Below are 13,590 nucleotides of genomic sequence, written 5' to 3'. Positions count from 1 at the left end.
TGACAGGCTCCCTTTAAAGAACCACTCCAGCAATTTTTTTTACCAATGCTGGAGTGGCTCTTTATATCAGATACTCACCCTCCAGTGCTTCACTCTTTGCCAACGCCGCTCAGGTAAAGTGTCGCCATCTTGTGACAGTAACTTCTGACTGGCTGGAAGTTAGAAGCTATGTCACAAAGCTCTCAATGCATCTCTATAAGAGCAGTAACAAAGCCTGGATGATTCTCATAGAGATGAACTGATTTGTGACCTCAGAAGCGCTCCACTGGTGCTGGTGGCAGGTCATAAATCGTGGGAGACGGAAGAGACAGTGATAGAAGATGCAGCTGCCAGAAGGCGAATATCAGAAGGGGCAGGGGACTTACATTTAAAGTAGCACTCCAGAGGTGCAATAAAGAAACAAAACGCTGAAGTGGCGCTTTAAAGCCAATACAACAAACAATTGTTAATGTAACATTTTGCCAAGAGACATTAATGGTATATGCCTGAAATATTTTATTTGTAGGAATCCACAAAGTCTCCACAGTGTCAGATCCTTTCATAAATACCTAGTGTATTTGCACTATACCAATTTGATGTGGGTGAACCTTCTAGATTACAAATATCATCATTACTGGTAAATGAGAATAATTAGACGACAAGTAGGCAATAACATTTATTGAGTTATTGCACAAAAATCAGAGGTTTACGTTTAGACAAAATAGTAGAGAAGAGTTAATGATAAGGAAATGTACAAGGAAGGCCCTGCTGTAACCTATGGATGATTCTAGGCATGGCATCTGTATGATCTTCATGCTCCAGCTGCAGTTTGGCCAAAAGAAAAAAAATGGAAAAAGCCATTTTGGTCACTTAAATTAAAATTCTGCTGAATATGGTTTAGTCAGAGAGCTCATCATCCAGGTTTATGTCTGTTGTGTCGATATCATCTAATTCCATATTGTCCAGATCCTCCTCTAAATCATCCAGGAAAGCCTAGGAAAATAAAAGTTGGTATCACAACATGACCGCCCGGGCGCTGCAGCCTAGTGCCAATGACATCAGGTAAGGCCCCCTACCTTCTGCTCTGAGCTGTTGGATGCAGGCGGCTCGGTCTCTTGCACGGGGCTGGGTGCTTTTGGTGCTGGCACTGTGGGTATAGGAGCTGCTACGGATGAAGTTACTTCACTTGCTTTCTCTTCTTCCTACAAAAAAAATTTAAATATTTAAATCAGTATAGAAACAATTCATTATAGGAATCTATGAAAAGCTGTGTACGTTAAAAGTTGCAACTTTTTGCTCTACCCTCATTTTAACTACACTATTGTGTCGGAGTAACAACAAAAAGTCAAAAAGGTGAAATCACATACAATTTTGGACTCCGTTTTCCTGAAAAATGTCAGTGGTTAAGTGAGAAACAACAGAGGAGAGACATCTTAATATAATTTTTGGGGTATCTAGATGGCAGTCCACAGAACAGTGCTGAATGGGCAGCAAAATTTGAATGTTGCCTTAGGCCAGCTGATAAAATATCACTCAATCACACATGTGCACCTATATCTGCTGTTTTTGCACATTTTTGGGGTACTGCAATCACCTCCTGCACATACCTACACACTATTGGCTAGTTATTGGCTCTAGCATGTCTTGGTGTCTGCAATGTGATAGTTACATTATTCAATTTTAGCATTCTAGAGTGCAGCCGTATGCATTTGGCGTTATATTCTGTTTTCAGCTGGCACCTGTTCACACCTGTTGGATGTGCACACCTGTTTTGATATATTTGTAGTGCATTTCTTTCAGACTGAGCACTCCGCCCTATAACCACGCTGGGTCCATCCTCTTTTATAGCCGGATACTTTCTGCCCAGACACATTTTTTTTAACCCAGATAGAAGCATTTAAGTTAGGGTCCCAGTATATAAAAGATCACCTTGTTATTGGTTACCGGGCTCACATGCATTGGTCAATAAATAAGCCAAGTATCTTTTTTCATATATTCCTATAGCAGTAATGCAATACAAGAGTTCCCTTGTTCATTGTTAGCATTCTAGAGTGCAGCTGTATGTATTTTATAATTAAACGGAGCCTGTCATGTCCCAAACACTGTTATTCTGCAGATAAGTAGCATTACAATGCTGCCCTTCCATCTTACTGAAAGTGCGGCTACCGAGAGAAAATTAACTTCCTCCCGGGAGCTACCAACGTTGACTTATTTTTTTTCTTTCTGAAATGGAAAACTTCTGCATTTTTTTTAAAAGAGCAGAATGTCACCTTTTTCAGCATTTTTACCACTTTTGTGGTGAATGAACCTAACTTTATTTAAACATATACTGTAATGTAAATTTTTTTATTTTTACTGCCAAGAGATCAGGTTTTACTGCGAAAAAAGGCAGCAAAAATGTAATGTGTGAACATAGCCTAAGGGGCACTTTGCACACTATGACATCGCAAGCCGATGCTGCGATACCGAGCGCGATACTCCCCGCCCCAGCTGCGATATCTTGGTGATCGCTACGGCAGCTTCACATGCACTTACCTGCCCTGCGACGTCGCTCTGGCCGGCAACCCGCCTCCTTCCTAAGGGGGCGGGTCATAGGGCGTCACACGGCAGGCGGCCAATAGAAGCGGAGAGGCGGAGATGAGCGGGACGTAAACATCCTGCCCACCTCCTTCCTTCCACATAGCCGGCCGGGACGCAGGTTGGAGATGTTCCTCGCTCCTGCGGCTTCACACACAGTGATGTGTGCTGCCGCAGGAACGAGGAACAACATCGTAACATCGGTATTTCCCAATTCATGGAAATGACAGACGCTACACTGATGATACGATTACGACGCTTTTGTGCTAGTTAATCGTATCAAAAATGCTTTACACACTACGATGTCGAGTGCGACGCCGGAAGTGCATCACTTTCGATTTGACCCCACCGACATCGCACCTGCGATGTCGTAGTGTGCAAAGTGCCCCTAAGAGTCACTAGCTTTTATTAAACTAACTGGCATTTGCACCCTAGGTGTACAAGAATAGGGGCTTTTTACTTACTGGTGTAGCTATACCTTTTATAGAATATAGGGTTAATATTGAGCAAGCTTCATGGGTTTGTACACAGTGGGGCATTATGGAGCAGAACTCACCGCTATGGCGGCCTCTTCAGAGGGTTCATATCCCTTTGCCTCTTCTAACACATTTCTCTCTTCATTTGGCTGCAGAAATGGAGACAACTGTTAGCTTTTACCACATTAGCCGTGGGGCACGTAGCCATAAATGACAAGCAATGTACAGGTGCTCACAGTGACATGGCGGTACTGGCTGCCGGGACGCAGCATAGGGTCCTTCTGCTTCAGATACTGCTCTCCCAAAAAGGCCTCCTTTAATCCCGGAAATAAATTCTCATACTCTGTGGGGTCAGCCAAAGAATCTGCCGCTTTCTGGTTGATTTTGGACAGACTTTCCTTCCAAAGCTTCACCACCCTGGTAGCACAGATTAAAGCGAAAGCCGTCAGCTATTACACATTTTGTACAGAAGAATCTTACACTTCACAGTCAGATCTTGAAAATGCAAAAGATTGCATTCCTTTCCCAAGAAGCTGCAAAAAAGGGAATTTTGTTTACTTACCGTAAATTCCTTTTCTTCTAGCTTCTATTGGGAGACCCAGACAATTGGGTGTATAGCTTCTGCCTCTGGAGGCCACACAAAGTATTACACTTTTAAAAAAGTGTAACCCCTCCCCTCTGCCTATACACCCTCCCGTGGATCACGGGCTCCTCAGTTTGGTGCAAAAGCAGGAAGGAGAAAACTTATAAATTGGTCTAGGGTAAATTCAATCCGAAGGATGTTCGGAGAACTGAAGACCATGAACCCAAAGAACAAATCAACATCAACAACATGTGTACACAAAAGAACAACCAGCCCGAAGGGCACAGGGGTGGGTGCTGGGTCTCCCAATAGGAGCTAGAAGAAAAGGAATTTACGGTAAGTAAACAAAATTCCCTTTTTCTTTGTCGCTCCATTGGGAGACCCAGACAATTGGGACGTCCAAGAGCAGTCCTTGGGTGGGTAAAGCAATACCTCAATAAAAAGAGCCGAAAACGGCCCCCTCTTACAGGTGGGCAACCGCCGCCTGGAGGACTCGCCTACCTAGACTGGCGTCTGCCGAAGTATAGGTATGCACTTGATAGTGCTTCGTGAAAGTGTGCTTCGTGAAAGTGTGCAGACTAGACCACGTAGCTGCCTGACACACCTGCTGAGCCGTCGCCCGGTGCCGCAATGCCCAGGACGCACCTACGGCTCTGGTAGAATGGGCTTTCAACCCTGAAGGGAGCGGAAGCCCAGAAGTACGGTAGGCCTCGAGAATCGGTTCCTTGATCCACCGAGCCAAGGTTGACTTGGAGGCCTGAGATCCCTTATGCTGGCCAGCGACAAGGACAAAGAGCGCGTCTGAACGGCACAGGGGCGCCGTGCCAGACACGTAGACTCGGAGTGCTCTCACTAGATCCAAAGAGTGCAAATCCTTTTCACACTGGTGAATTGGATTAGGGCAAAAGGAAGGCAAGGAGATATCCTGATTTAGATGAAAAGGGGATACCACCTTAGGGAGAAATTCTGGGACAGGACGCAGAACCACCTTATCCTAGTGGAAAACCAGGAAGGGAGCTTTGCATGACAGCGCTGCAAGCTCAGACACTCTGCGAAGTGATGTGACTGCCACCAGGAAGGCCACCTTCTAAGACGGGAGAGAGAGACATCCCGCAGCGGCTCAAAAGGCGGCTTTTGAAGAGCCGTCAGGACCCTGTTAAGATCCCAAGGTTCCAACGGACGTTTGTAAGGTGGAACCATGTGGCAAACCCCCTGCAGGAACGTGCGGACCTGCGGAAGCCTGGCTAGACGCGTTTGAAAAAACACGGAGAGCGCCGACACTTGGCCCTTGAGAGAGCAGAGGGACAAACCCTTGTCCATTCCAGATTGTAGGAATGAAAGAAATGTGGGTAATGCAAACGGCCATGGAGGAAAACCGTTATCAGAGCACCAGGATAAGAAGATTTGCCAAGACCTGTAATAGATCTTGGCGGACGTTGGTTTCCTGGCTTGTCTCATGGTGGCAATGACATCCTGAGATAACCCTGAAGACGCTAGGAGCCAGGACTCAATGGCCACGCAGTCAGGTTGAGGGCCACAGAATTCAGATGGAAAAACGGGCCTTGTGATAGCAAGTCTGGGCAGTCTGGAAGTGCCCACGGTTGACCCACCGTGAGATGCCACAGATCCGGATACCACGACCGCCTCGGCCAGTCTGGAGCGACGAGAATGGCGCGACGGCATTCGGACCGGATCTTGCGTAGTACCCTGGGCAGCATCGCCAGAGGGGGAAACACGTATGGCAGTCGAAACTGCGACCAATCCTGGACCAAAGCGTCCGCTGCCAGAGCTCTGTGATCCTGAGACCGTGCCATGAAGGCCGGGACCTTGTTGTTGCGTCGTGACGCCATGAGATCGACGTCCGGCGTTCCCCAGCGGCGACAGATCTCTCGAAACACATCTGGGTGAAGAGACCATTCCCCCGCGTCCATGCCCTGACGACTGAGAAAATCTGCTTCCCAGTTTTCTACGCCCGGGATGTGAACTGCGGAGATGGTGGAGTCTGTGTCTTCCACCCACTGCAGAATCCGCCGGACTTCCTGGAAGGCTTGACGACTGCGAGTGCCGCCTTGGTGGTTGATGTAGGCGACGGCAGTGGCGTTGTCCGACTGGATTCGGATCTGCCTGCCCTCCAGCCACCGATGGAAAGCCAATAGGGCTAGATATACTGCCCTTATCTCCAGGATATTGATCTGAAGGGACGATTCTATTGGAGTCCAGGTTCCTTGAGCCCTGTGGTGGAGAAAAACCGCTCCCCAACCTGACAGGCTCGCGTCCGTGGTGACCACAGCCCAGGTTGGGGGTAGGAAGGATTTCCCCCAGGCCAGAGATGTGGGTAGGAGCCACCACTGAAGTGACGTTTTGGTTGCGAGGGAAAGAGAGATGTTCTTGTCGAGGGAAGCAGCACTCTTGTCCCATTTGCGAAGAATGTCCCATTGGAGTGGCCGTAGATGGAATTGCGCGAACGGCACTGCCTCCATAGCTGCAACCATCTTCCCCAGAAAGTGCATGAGGCGCCATAAGGGGGTGTGACTGCCTCCGAAGAAGTGACTGCACCCCCGCCTGCAGAGAAAGCTGTTTGTCCCGCGGTGGCATGACTAACGCTGGCTGGGTATGAAATTCCATCCCGAGGTAAGTCAGTGATTGGGTCGGCGTCAACTTGGATTTCGGGAAATTGATGATCCACCCGAATTGCTGGAGAGTCGCCAGAGTGACGGTAAGACTTTGTTGACACGCCACCAGAGAAGGGGCCCTGACTAGGAGATCGTCCAAGTAAGGGATCACCGAGTGGCCCTGAGAGTGCAGGACCGCCACGACAGATGCCATGACTTTGGTGAAAACCCGTGGGGCTGTCGCCAGGCCGAAAGGCAATGCCACGAACTGGAGGTGTTCGTCCCCGATGGCAAAACGCAGGAAACGTTGATGTTCGGGTGCGATCGGCACATGGAGATAAGCATCCTTGATGTCGATCGATGCTAGGAAGTCTCCTTGTGACATCGAGGCGATGACCGAGCGGAGAGATTCCATCCGAAACCGTCTGGTTCTCACATGTCTGTTGAGCAGCTTGAGGTCCAGAACGGGACGGAATGACCCGTCCTTTTTTGGCACCACGAACAAGTTGGAGTAAAATCCGCGACCACGTTCCTGAAGGGGAACGGGAATCACAACTCCCTCTATCTTTAGAGCGTCCACTGCCTGAAAAAGTGCGTCGGCTTGTGCGGGGGGTGGGGAGGTTCGGAAGAAATGAGCCGCAGGACGAGAGTTGAACTCTATCCTGTAACCATGAGACAGAATGTCTCTCACCCATCGGTCTTGAACGTGTGGCCACCAGGCGTCGCCAAAGCGGGAGAGCCTGCCACCGACCGAGGATGTGGTTAGATGAGGCCGGGAGTCATGTGGAGGCCGTCTTGGAGCCAGTGCCTCCTGCGGCCTTTTGAGGGCGTGACCGCCACGCATAGGAGTTCCTCTGGCCTTTCTCCGGCCGGTTGGACGACGAGGAGTGGGTCTTGGCGGAGGGACGAAAGGACCGAAACCTCGATTGGATTTTCCTCTGCTGAGGTCTCTGAGGTTTGGACTGGGGTAAGGAGGAGTCCTTTCCCGAGGATTCCTTAATAATCTCATCCAACCGTTCGCCAAACAAACGGTCGCCAGAAAAAGGCAAACCAGTTAAGAACCTTTTGGAAGCAGAGTCTGCTTTCCATTCGCGCAGCCACATGGCCCTGCGGACTGCCACGGAGTTAGCGGATGCCACAGCCGTACGGCTAGCAAAGTCCAGGACGGCGTTCATGGCGTAGGACGAAAATGCTGATGCCTGAGAGGTCAAGGAAGAAACCTGCGGAGCAGAATTCCGCGTGACGGCATTAATCTCAGTCAGACATGCCGAGATTGCTTGGAGAGCCCACATGGCCGCAAAGGCCGGGGCGAAAGACGCGCCCGTGGCCTCATAAATAGACTTCACCAAGAGCTCTGTCTGTCAGTGGCATCCTTCAGGGATGCACCATCGGCAACAGACACAACGGACCTAGCAGCCAATCTAGAGACTGGAGGATCCACCTTGGGAGAGTGTGCCCAGCCCTTAACGACTTCAGGTGAAAAGGGGTAACGCGTGTCAGTGTGCCGTTTAGCAAAGCGCTTGTCCGGGACCGCTCTGGGCTTCTGGACAGCGTCCCTGAAGTTAGAGTGATCAAAGAACGTATTGCGCGTACGTTCGGGGAATCGAAATTGGTGTTTCTCCTGCTGAGAAGCCGGCTCCTCTGCAGGAGGAGGTGGGGGTGAGAGATCCAGCACCTGGTTGATGGACGAGATAAGATCATTTACCAAGGCGTCCCCCTCAGGGGCATCAAGGTTAAGGGTGAAGTCAGGGTCAGAGCCCTGAGTTCCCACGTCCGCCTCGTCTTCCTGAGAGTCATCAAGCTGGGATCCAGAGCAGCGTGAGGAGGCCGGGGAGAAGTCCCAGCGAGGCCGCTTAGCCGGCCTGGGGCTGCGATCCGGGCAGGAGTCCTCCGCCTGGGACCTAGAGGCTATCCTGGGAGCGCGCTGCGGCGCGGACCGAGAGGGGCCTGGAGGAGACAAACTAACAGGGGCCGGGGTCTGTGAAGGGCCCGGTCTGGACTGCAAATCCTCAAGGAGCTTAGATGACCATTTGTCCATAGACTGTGCAATGGATTGAGAAAGTGACTGGGAGAGTGTCGCAGCGAAAGAGGCCAACGACGGAGACTCTGTCCCTGCAGCCTGCTCAGGGGGAGCAGGGGGATCTACATGAGCCGAGGGGCCCACAAGTGCCCGAGGCTCCGGCTGAGCAAGCGTGGCAGAAGTCGAGCATTGATCACAGTGGGGGGTAAATGGATCCCGCAGGCAACATAGCCCCACAAGAGGTACAGCCGCGAAAAAAGTCTGTGCCTTAGTAGCTTTGCTCCTTGTGGACGACATGCTGTTGTCTCCTAGGAGAGTGACCACTGAGGGTATATGGGAAAGAAGGGAATTTTGTTTACTTACCGTAAATTCCTTTTCTTCTAGCTCCTATTGGGAGACCCAGACAATTGGGTGTATAGCTATGCCTCCGGAGGCCACACAAAGTATTACACTAAAAGTGTAAAGCCCCTCCCCTTCTGCCTATACACCCCCCGTGCCTCACGGGCTCCTCAGTTTTGGTGCAAAAGCAAGAAGGAGGAAAAAATTATAAATTGGTTTAAAGTAAATTCAATCCGAAGGAATATCAGAGAACTGAAACCATTCAACATGAACAACATGTGTACACAAAAAACAGGGGCGGGTGCTGGGTCTCCCAATAGGAGCTAGAAGAAAAGGAATTTACGGTAAGTAAACAAAATTCCCTGCTTCTTTGTCGCTCCATTGGGAGACCCAGACAATTGGGACGTCCAAAAGCAGTCCCTGGGTGGGTAAATAATACCTCATAATAGAGCCGTAACGGCTCCGTCCTACAGGTGGGCAACCGCCGCCTGAAGGACTCGCCTACCTAGGCTGGCATCTGCCGAAGCATAGGTATGCACCTGATAGTGTTTCGTGAAAGTGTGCAGGCTCGACCAGGTAGCTGCCTGACACACCTGCTGAGCCGTAGCCTGGTGCCGCAAGGCCCAGGACGCTCCCACGGCCCTGGTAGAATGGGCCTTCAGCCCTGAGGGAACCGGAAGCCCCGAGGAACGATAAGCTTCGAGAATTGGTTCCTTGATCCACCGAGCCAGGGTTGATTTGGAAGCTTGTGTCCCTTTACGCTGGCCAGCGACAAGGACAAAGAGTGCATCCGAGCGGCGCAGGGGCGCCGTACGAGAAATGTAGAATCTGAGTGCTCTCACCAGATCTAACAAGTGCAAATCCTTTTCACATTGGTGAACTGGATGAGGACAAAAAGAGGGTAAGGAGATATCCTGATTGAGATGAAAGGGGGATACCACCTTAGGGAGAAATTCCGGAACCGGACGCAGAACCACCTTGTCCTGGTGAAACACCAGGAAAGGGGCTTTGCATGACAGTGCTGCTAGCTCAGACACTCTCCGAAGTGAAGTGACTGCTACTAGGAAAACCACTTTCTGCGAAAGGCGTGCGAGAGAAATATCCCTCATTGGCTCGAACGGTGGTTTCTGAAGAACCATCAGCACCCTGTTCAGATCCCAGGGTTCTAACGGACGCTTGTAAGGAGGGATGATGTGACAAACCCCCTGCAGGAACGTGCGTACCTGTGGAAGTCTGGCTAGGCGCTTCTGAAAAAACACAGAGAGCGCAGAGACTTGTCCCTTAAGGGAGCCGAGCGACAAACCCTTTTCCAATCCGGATTGAAGGAAGGACAGAAAAGTGGGCAAGGCAAATGGCCAGGGAGAAAAACCCTGAGCAGAGCACCACGACAGGAATATTTTCCACGTCCTGTGGTAGATCTTGGCGGACGTTGGTTTCCTAGCCTGTCTCATAGTGGCAATGACCTCTTGAGATAATCCTGAAGACGCTAGGATCCAGGACTCAATGGCCACACAGTCAGGTTGAGGGCCGCAGAATTCAGATGGAAAAACGGCCCTTGAGACAGCAAGTCTGGTCGGTCTGGTAGTGCCCACGGTTGGCCGACCGTGAGATGCCACAGATCCGGGTACCACGACCTCCTCGGCCAGTCTGGAGCGACGAGGATGGCGCGGCGGCAGTCGGCCCTGATCTTGCGTAACACTCTGGGCAACAGTGCCAGAGGAGGAAACACATAAGGGAGTTGAAACTGCGACCAATCCTGAACTAAGGCGTCTGCCGCCAGAGCTCTGTGATCTTGAGACCGTGCCATGAATGTCGGGACCTTGTTGTTGTGCCGGGACGCCATTAGGTCGACGTCCGGCATGCCCCAGCGGCAACAGATCTCCTGAAACACGTCCGGGTGAAGGGACCATTCCCCTGCGTCCATGCCCTGGCGACTGAGAAAGTCTGCTTCCCAGTTTTCTACCCCCGGGATGTGAACTGCGGATATGGTGGAGGCTGTGGCTTCCACCCACAGCAGAATCCGCCGGACTTCCTGGAAGGCTTGCCGACTGCGTGTCCCGCCTTGGTGGTTGATGTATGCCACCGCTGTGGAGTTGTCCGACTGAATTCGGATCTGTTTGCCTTCCAGCCACGGCTGGAACGCCTTTAGGGCAAGATACACTGCCCTTATCTCCAGAACATTGATCTGAAGGGAGGACTCTGTCTGAGTCCAAGTACCCCGAGCCCTGTGGTGGAGAAAGACCGCTCCCCACCCTGACAGGCTCGCGTCCGTCGTGACCACCGCCCAGGATGGGGGCAGGAAGGATTTCCCCTTCGACAGAGAAGTGGGGAGAAGCCACCACTGAAGGGAAGCTTTGGCTGCCCGAGAAAGGGAGACGTTCCTGTCGAGAGACGTCGACTTCCTGTCCCAGTTGCGGAGAATGTCCCATTGAAGTGGGCGCAGATGAAACTGCGCAAAAGGAACTGCCTCCATTGCTGCCACCATCTTCCCTAGGAAGTGCATGAGGCGCCTCAGGGGGTGTGACTGACCTTGAAGGAGAGATTGCACCCCTGTCTGTAGTGAACGCTGTTTGTTCAGCGGAAGCTTCACTATCGCTGAGAGAGTATGAAACTCCATGCCAAGATATGTCAGTGATTGGGCCGGTGTCAGATTTGACTTTGGAAAATTGATGATCCACCCGAAACTCTGGAGAGTTTCCAGAGCAATGTTCAGGCTGTGTTGGCATGCCCCTTGAGAGGGTGCCTTGACAAGTAGATCGTCTAAGTAAGGGATCACCGAGTGTCCCTGAGAGTGTAGGATTGCCACCACTGTTGCCATGACCTTGGTGAAGACCCGTGGGGCTGTTGCCAGGCCGAAAGGCAGTGCCACGAACTGAAGGTGTTCGTCCCCTATGGCGAAACGCAGGAAGCGCTGATGCTCTGGTGCAATCGGTACGTGGAGATAAGCATCTTTGATGTCGATTGATGCCAGGAAATCTCCTTGGGACATTGAGGCGATGATGGAGCGGAGCGGGTCCATCCGGAACCGCCTGGTTTTCACATGCTTGTTGAGCAGTTTTAGGTCCAGAACGGGACGGAAGGATCCGTCCTTTTTTGGCACCACGAACAAGTTGGAGTAAAAACCGTGACCCCGTTGCTGAAGAGGAACAGGGATCACCACTCCTTCCGCCTTCAGAGTGCACACCGCCTGCAGAAGAGCATCGGCTCTTTCGGGGGGCGGAGATGTTCTGAAGAAACGAGTCGGAGGACGAGAGCTGAACTCTATCCTGTAACCTTGAGATAGAATGTCTCTCACCCATCGGTCTTTTACTTGTGGCAGCCAGGCGTCGCAAAAGCGGGAGAGCCTGCCACCGACCGAGGATGCGGTTTGAGGAGGCCGAAAGTCATGAGGAGGCCGCTTTGGGAGCGGTTCCCCCGGCGGTCTTTTTAGGACGTGACTTAGACCGCCATGCATCGGAGTTCCTCTGACCTTTCTGAGGCCTTTTGGACGAGGAGAATTGAGACCTGCCCGCAGACCGAAAGGACCAAAAGCTCGATTGTACCTTCCGTGGTTGAGGTCTGTTTGGTTTGGACTGGGGTAAGGATGAATCCTTTCCCTTGGATTGTTTAATGATTTCATCCAATCGCTCACCAAACAAGCGGTCGCCAGACAATGGCAAACCGGTTAAGAACTTTTTGGAAGCAGAGTCTGCCTTCCATTCACGTAGCCACATGGCCCTGCGGAGTACCACCGAATTGGCGGATGCCACCGCCGTACGGCTCGCCGAGTCCAGGATAGCATTAATGGCGTAGGACGCAAACGCCGACGCCTGAGTGGTTAAGGACACCACTTGCGGGGCAGATGTACGTGTTACTGCATTAATCTGCGCCTGACAAGCTGAGATAGCTTGGAGTGCCCATACGGCTGCGAATGCTGGAACAAAAGACGCGCCGATAGCTTCATAGATGGATTTCAACCATAGTTCCATCTGTCTGTCAGTGGCATCTTTGAGTGAAGCCCCATCTTCCACTGCAACTATGGATCTAGCCGCCAGTCTGGAGATTGGAGGATCCACCTTAGGACACTGAGTCCAGCCCTTGACAACCTCGGGGGGGAAGGGATAACGTGTGTCCTTAAGGCGCTTGGAAAAACGCTTGTCTGGACAGTCTCGGTTTTTCTGGATTGCCTCTCTGAAGTCAGAGTGATCCAGAAACATATTTAATGTACGCTTGGGAAACCTGAAACGGAATTTCTCCTGAGAAGCAGACTCCTCAATTGGAGGAGCTGGGGGAGAAATGTCCAACACCTGATTGATGGTCGCTATAAGGTCATTCACTACTGCGTCACCTTCAGGTGTATCTAGGTTGAGAGCGGCTTCAGGATCAGAATCCTGATCTGATACCTCCGCTTCATCCTCCAGAGAGTCCCCCTGCTGGGACCCTGAACAGTGTGATGAAGTGGAGGGAATTTCCCAGCGACCCCGCTTGGGCGGCCTGGGACTGCGGTCCGTGTCAGAGACCTCACCCTGGGACCTATGGGTTACCCCAGGAGCACTTTGCTGTTCCAATTGAGGGGGACCAGGGGTCAAGGATTGGACAGTGCCCGGGGCCTGAATCACCGGTCTGGACTGCAATGCTTCCAGTATTTTAGCAGACCATTTATCCATACTCTCAGACAGTTTGTCAGCAAAGGCTGCAAACTCCGTCCCTGTCACCTGGACAGTGGTAGCAGGTGGTTCCACCTGGGCCACCAGTCGCAGAGGCTCCGGCTGAGTAAGTGCCACAGGGGCCGAGCATTGCACACAATGAGGGTCAGTGGAACCTGCCGGTAGTACAGCTGTACAAGAGGTACAGGTTGCAAAGTACGCCTGTGCTTTGGCACCCTTGCTTTTTGCGGATGACATGTTGTCTCCTCTGAGAACAACCAGGAGGGTATATAGCCAAAAATCAACAGAGCGACCGTACAGTGCAAATGTATAGCCTATAAGCCTATATATATATATATATATATATATATATATATAT

General features: G+C 51.3%; 1 protein-coding gene across 1 annotated transcript in view; it reads right to left on the bottom strand.

Annotated features, from left to right (window-relative positions):
- Window positions 1–642: 642 nt before the first annotated feature.
- The window catches only part of COPB2 (coat protein complex I subunit beta 2), a 78,699-nt gene continuing 65,751 nt past the window's right edge, over window positions 643–13,590 (bottom strand). The window contains exons 19-22 of the mRNA XM_075340930.1: window positions 3,269–3,449; window positions 3,113–3,181; window positions 1,056–1,181; window positions 643–972 (exon numbers count right to left, since the gene is read on the bottom strand). Coding sequence (XP_075197045.1) covers window positions 877–972; window positions 1,056–1,181; window positions 3,113–3,181; window positions 3,269–3,449 — 472 coding nt within the window. The 3' untranslated portion in view covers window positions 643–876. The remainder of the gene's footprint in view (window positions 973–1,055; window positions 1,182–3,112; window positions 3,182–3,268; window positions 3,450–13,590) is intronic.

This window comes from Anomaloglossus baeobatrachus, chromosome 3, assembly GCF_048569485.1.
Source record: "Anomaloglossus baeobatrachus isolate aAnoBae1 chromosome 3, aAnoBae1.hap1, whole genome shotgun sequence".
NCBI classification, from domain to species: Eukaryota; Metazoa; Chordata; class Amphibia; order Anura; family Aromobatidae; genus Anomaloglossus; species Anomaloglossus baeobatrachus.
This window is presented reverse-complemented; position numbering and strand designations above follow the sequence as displayed.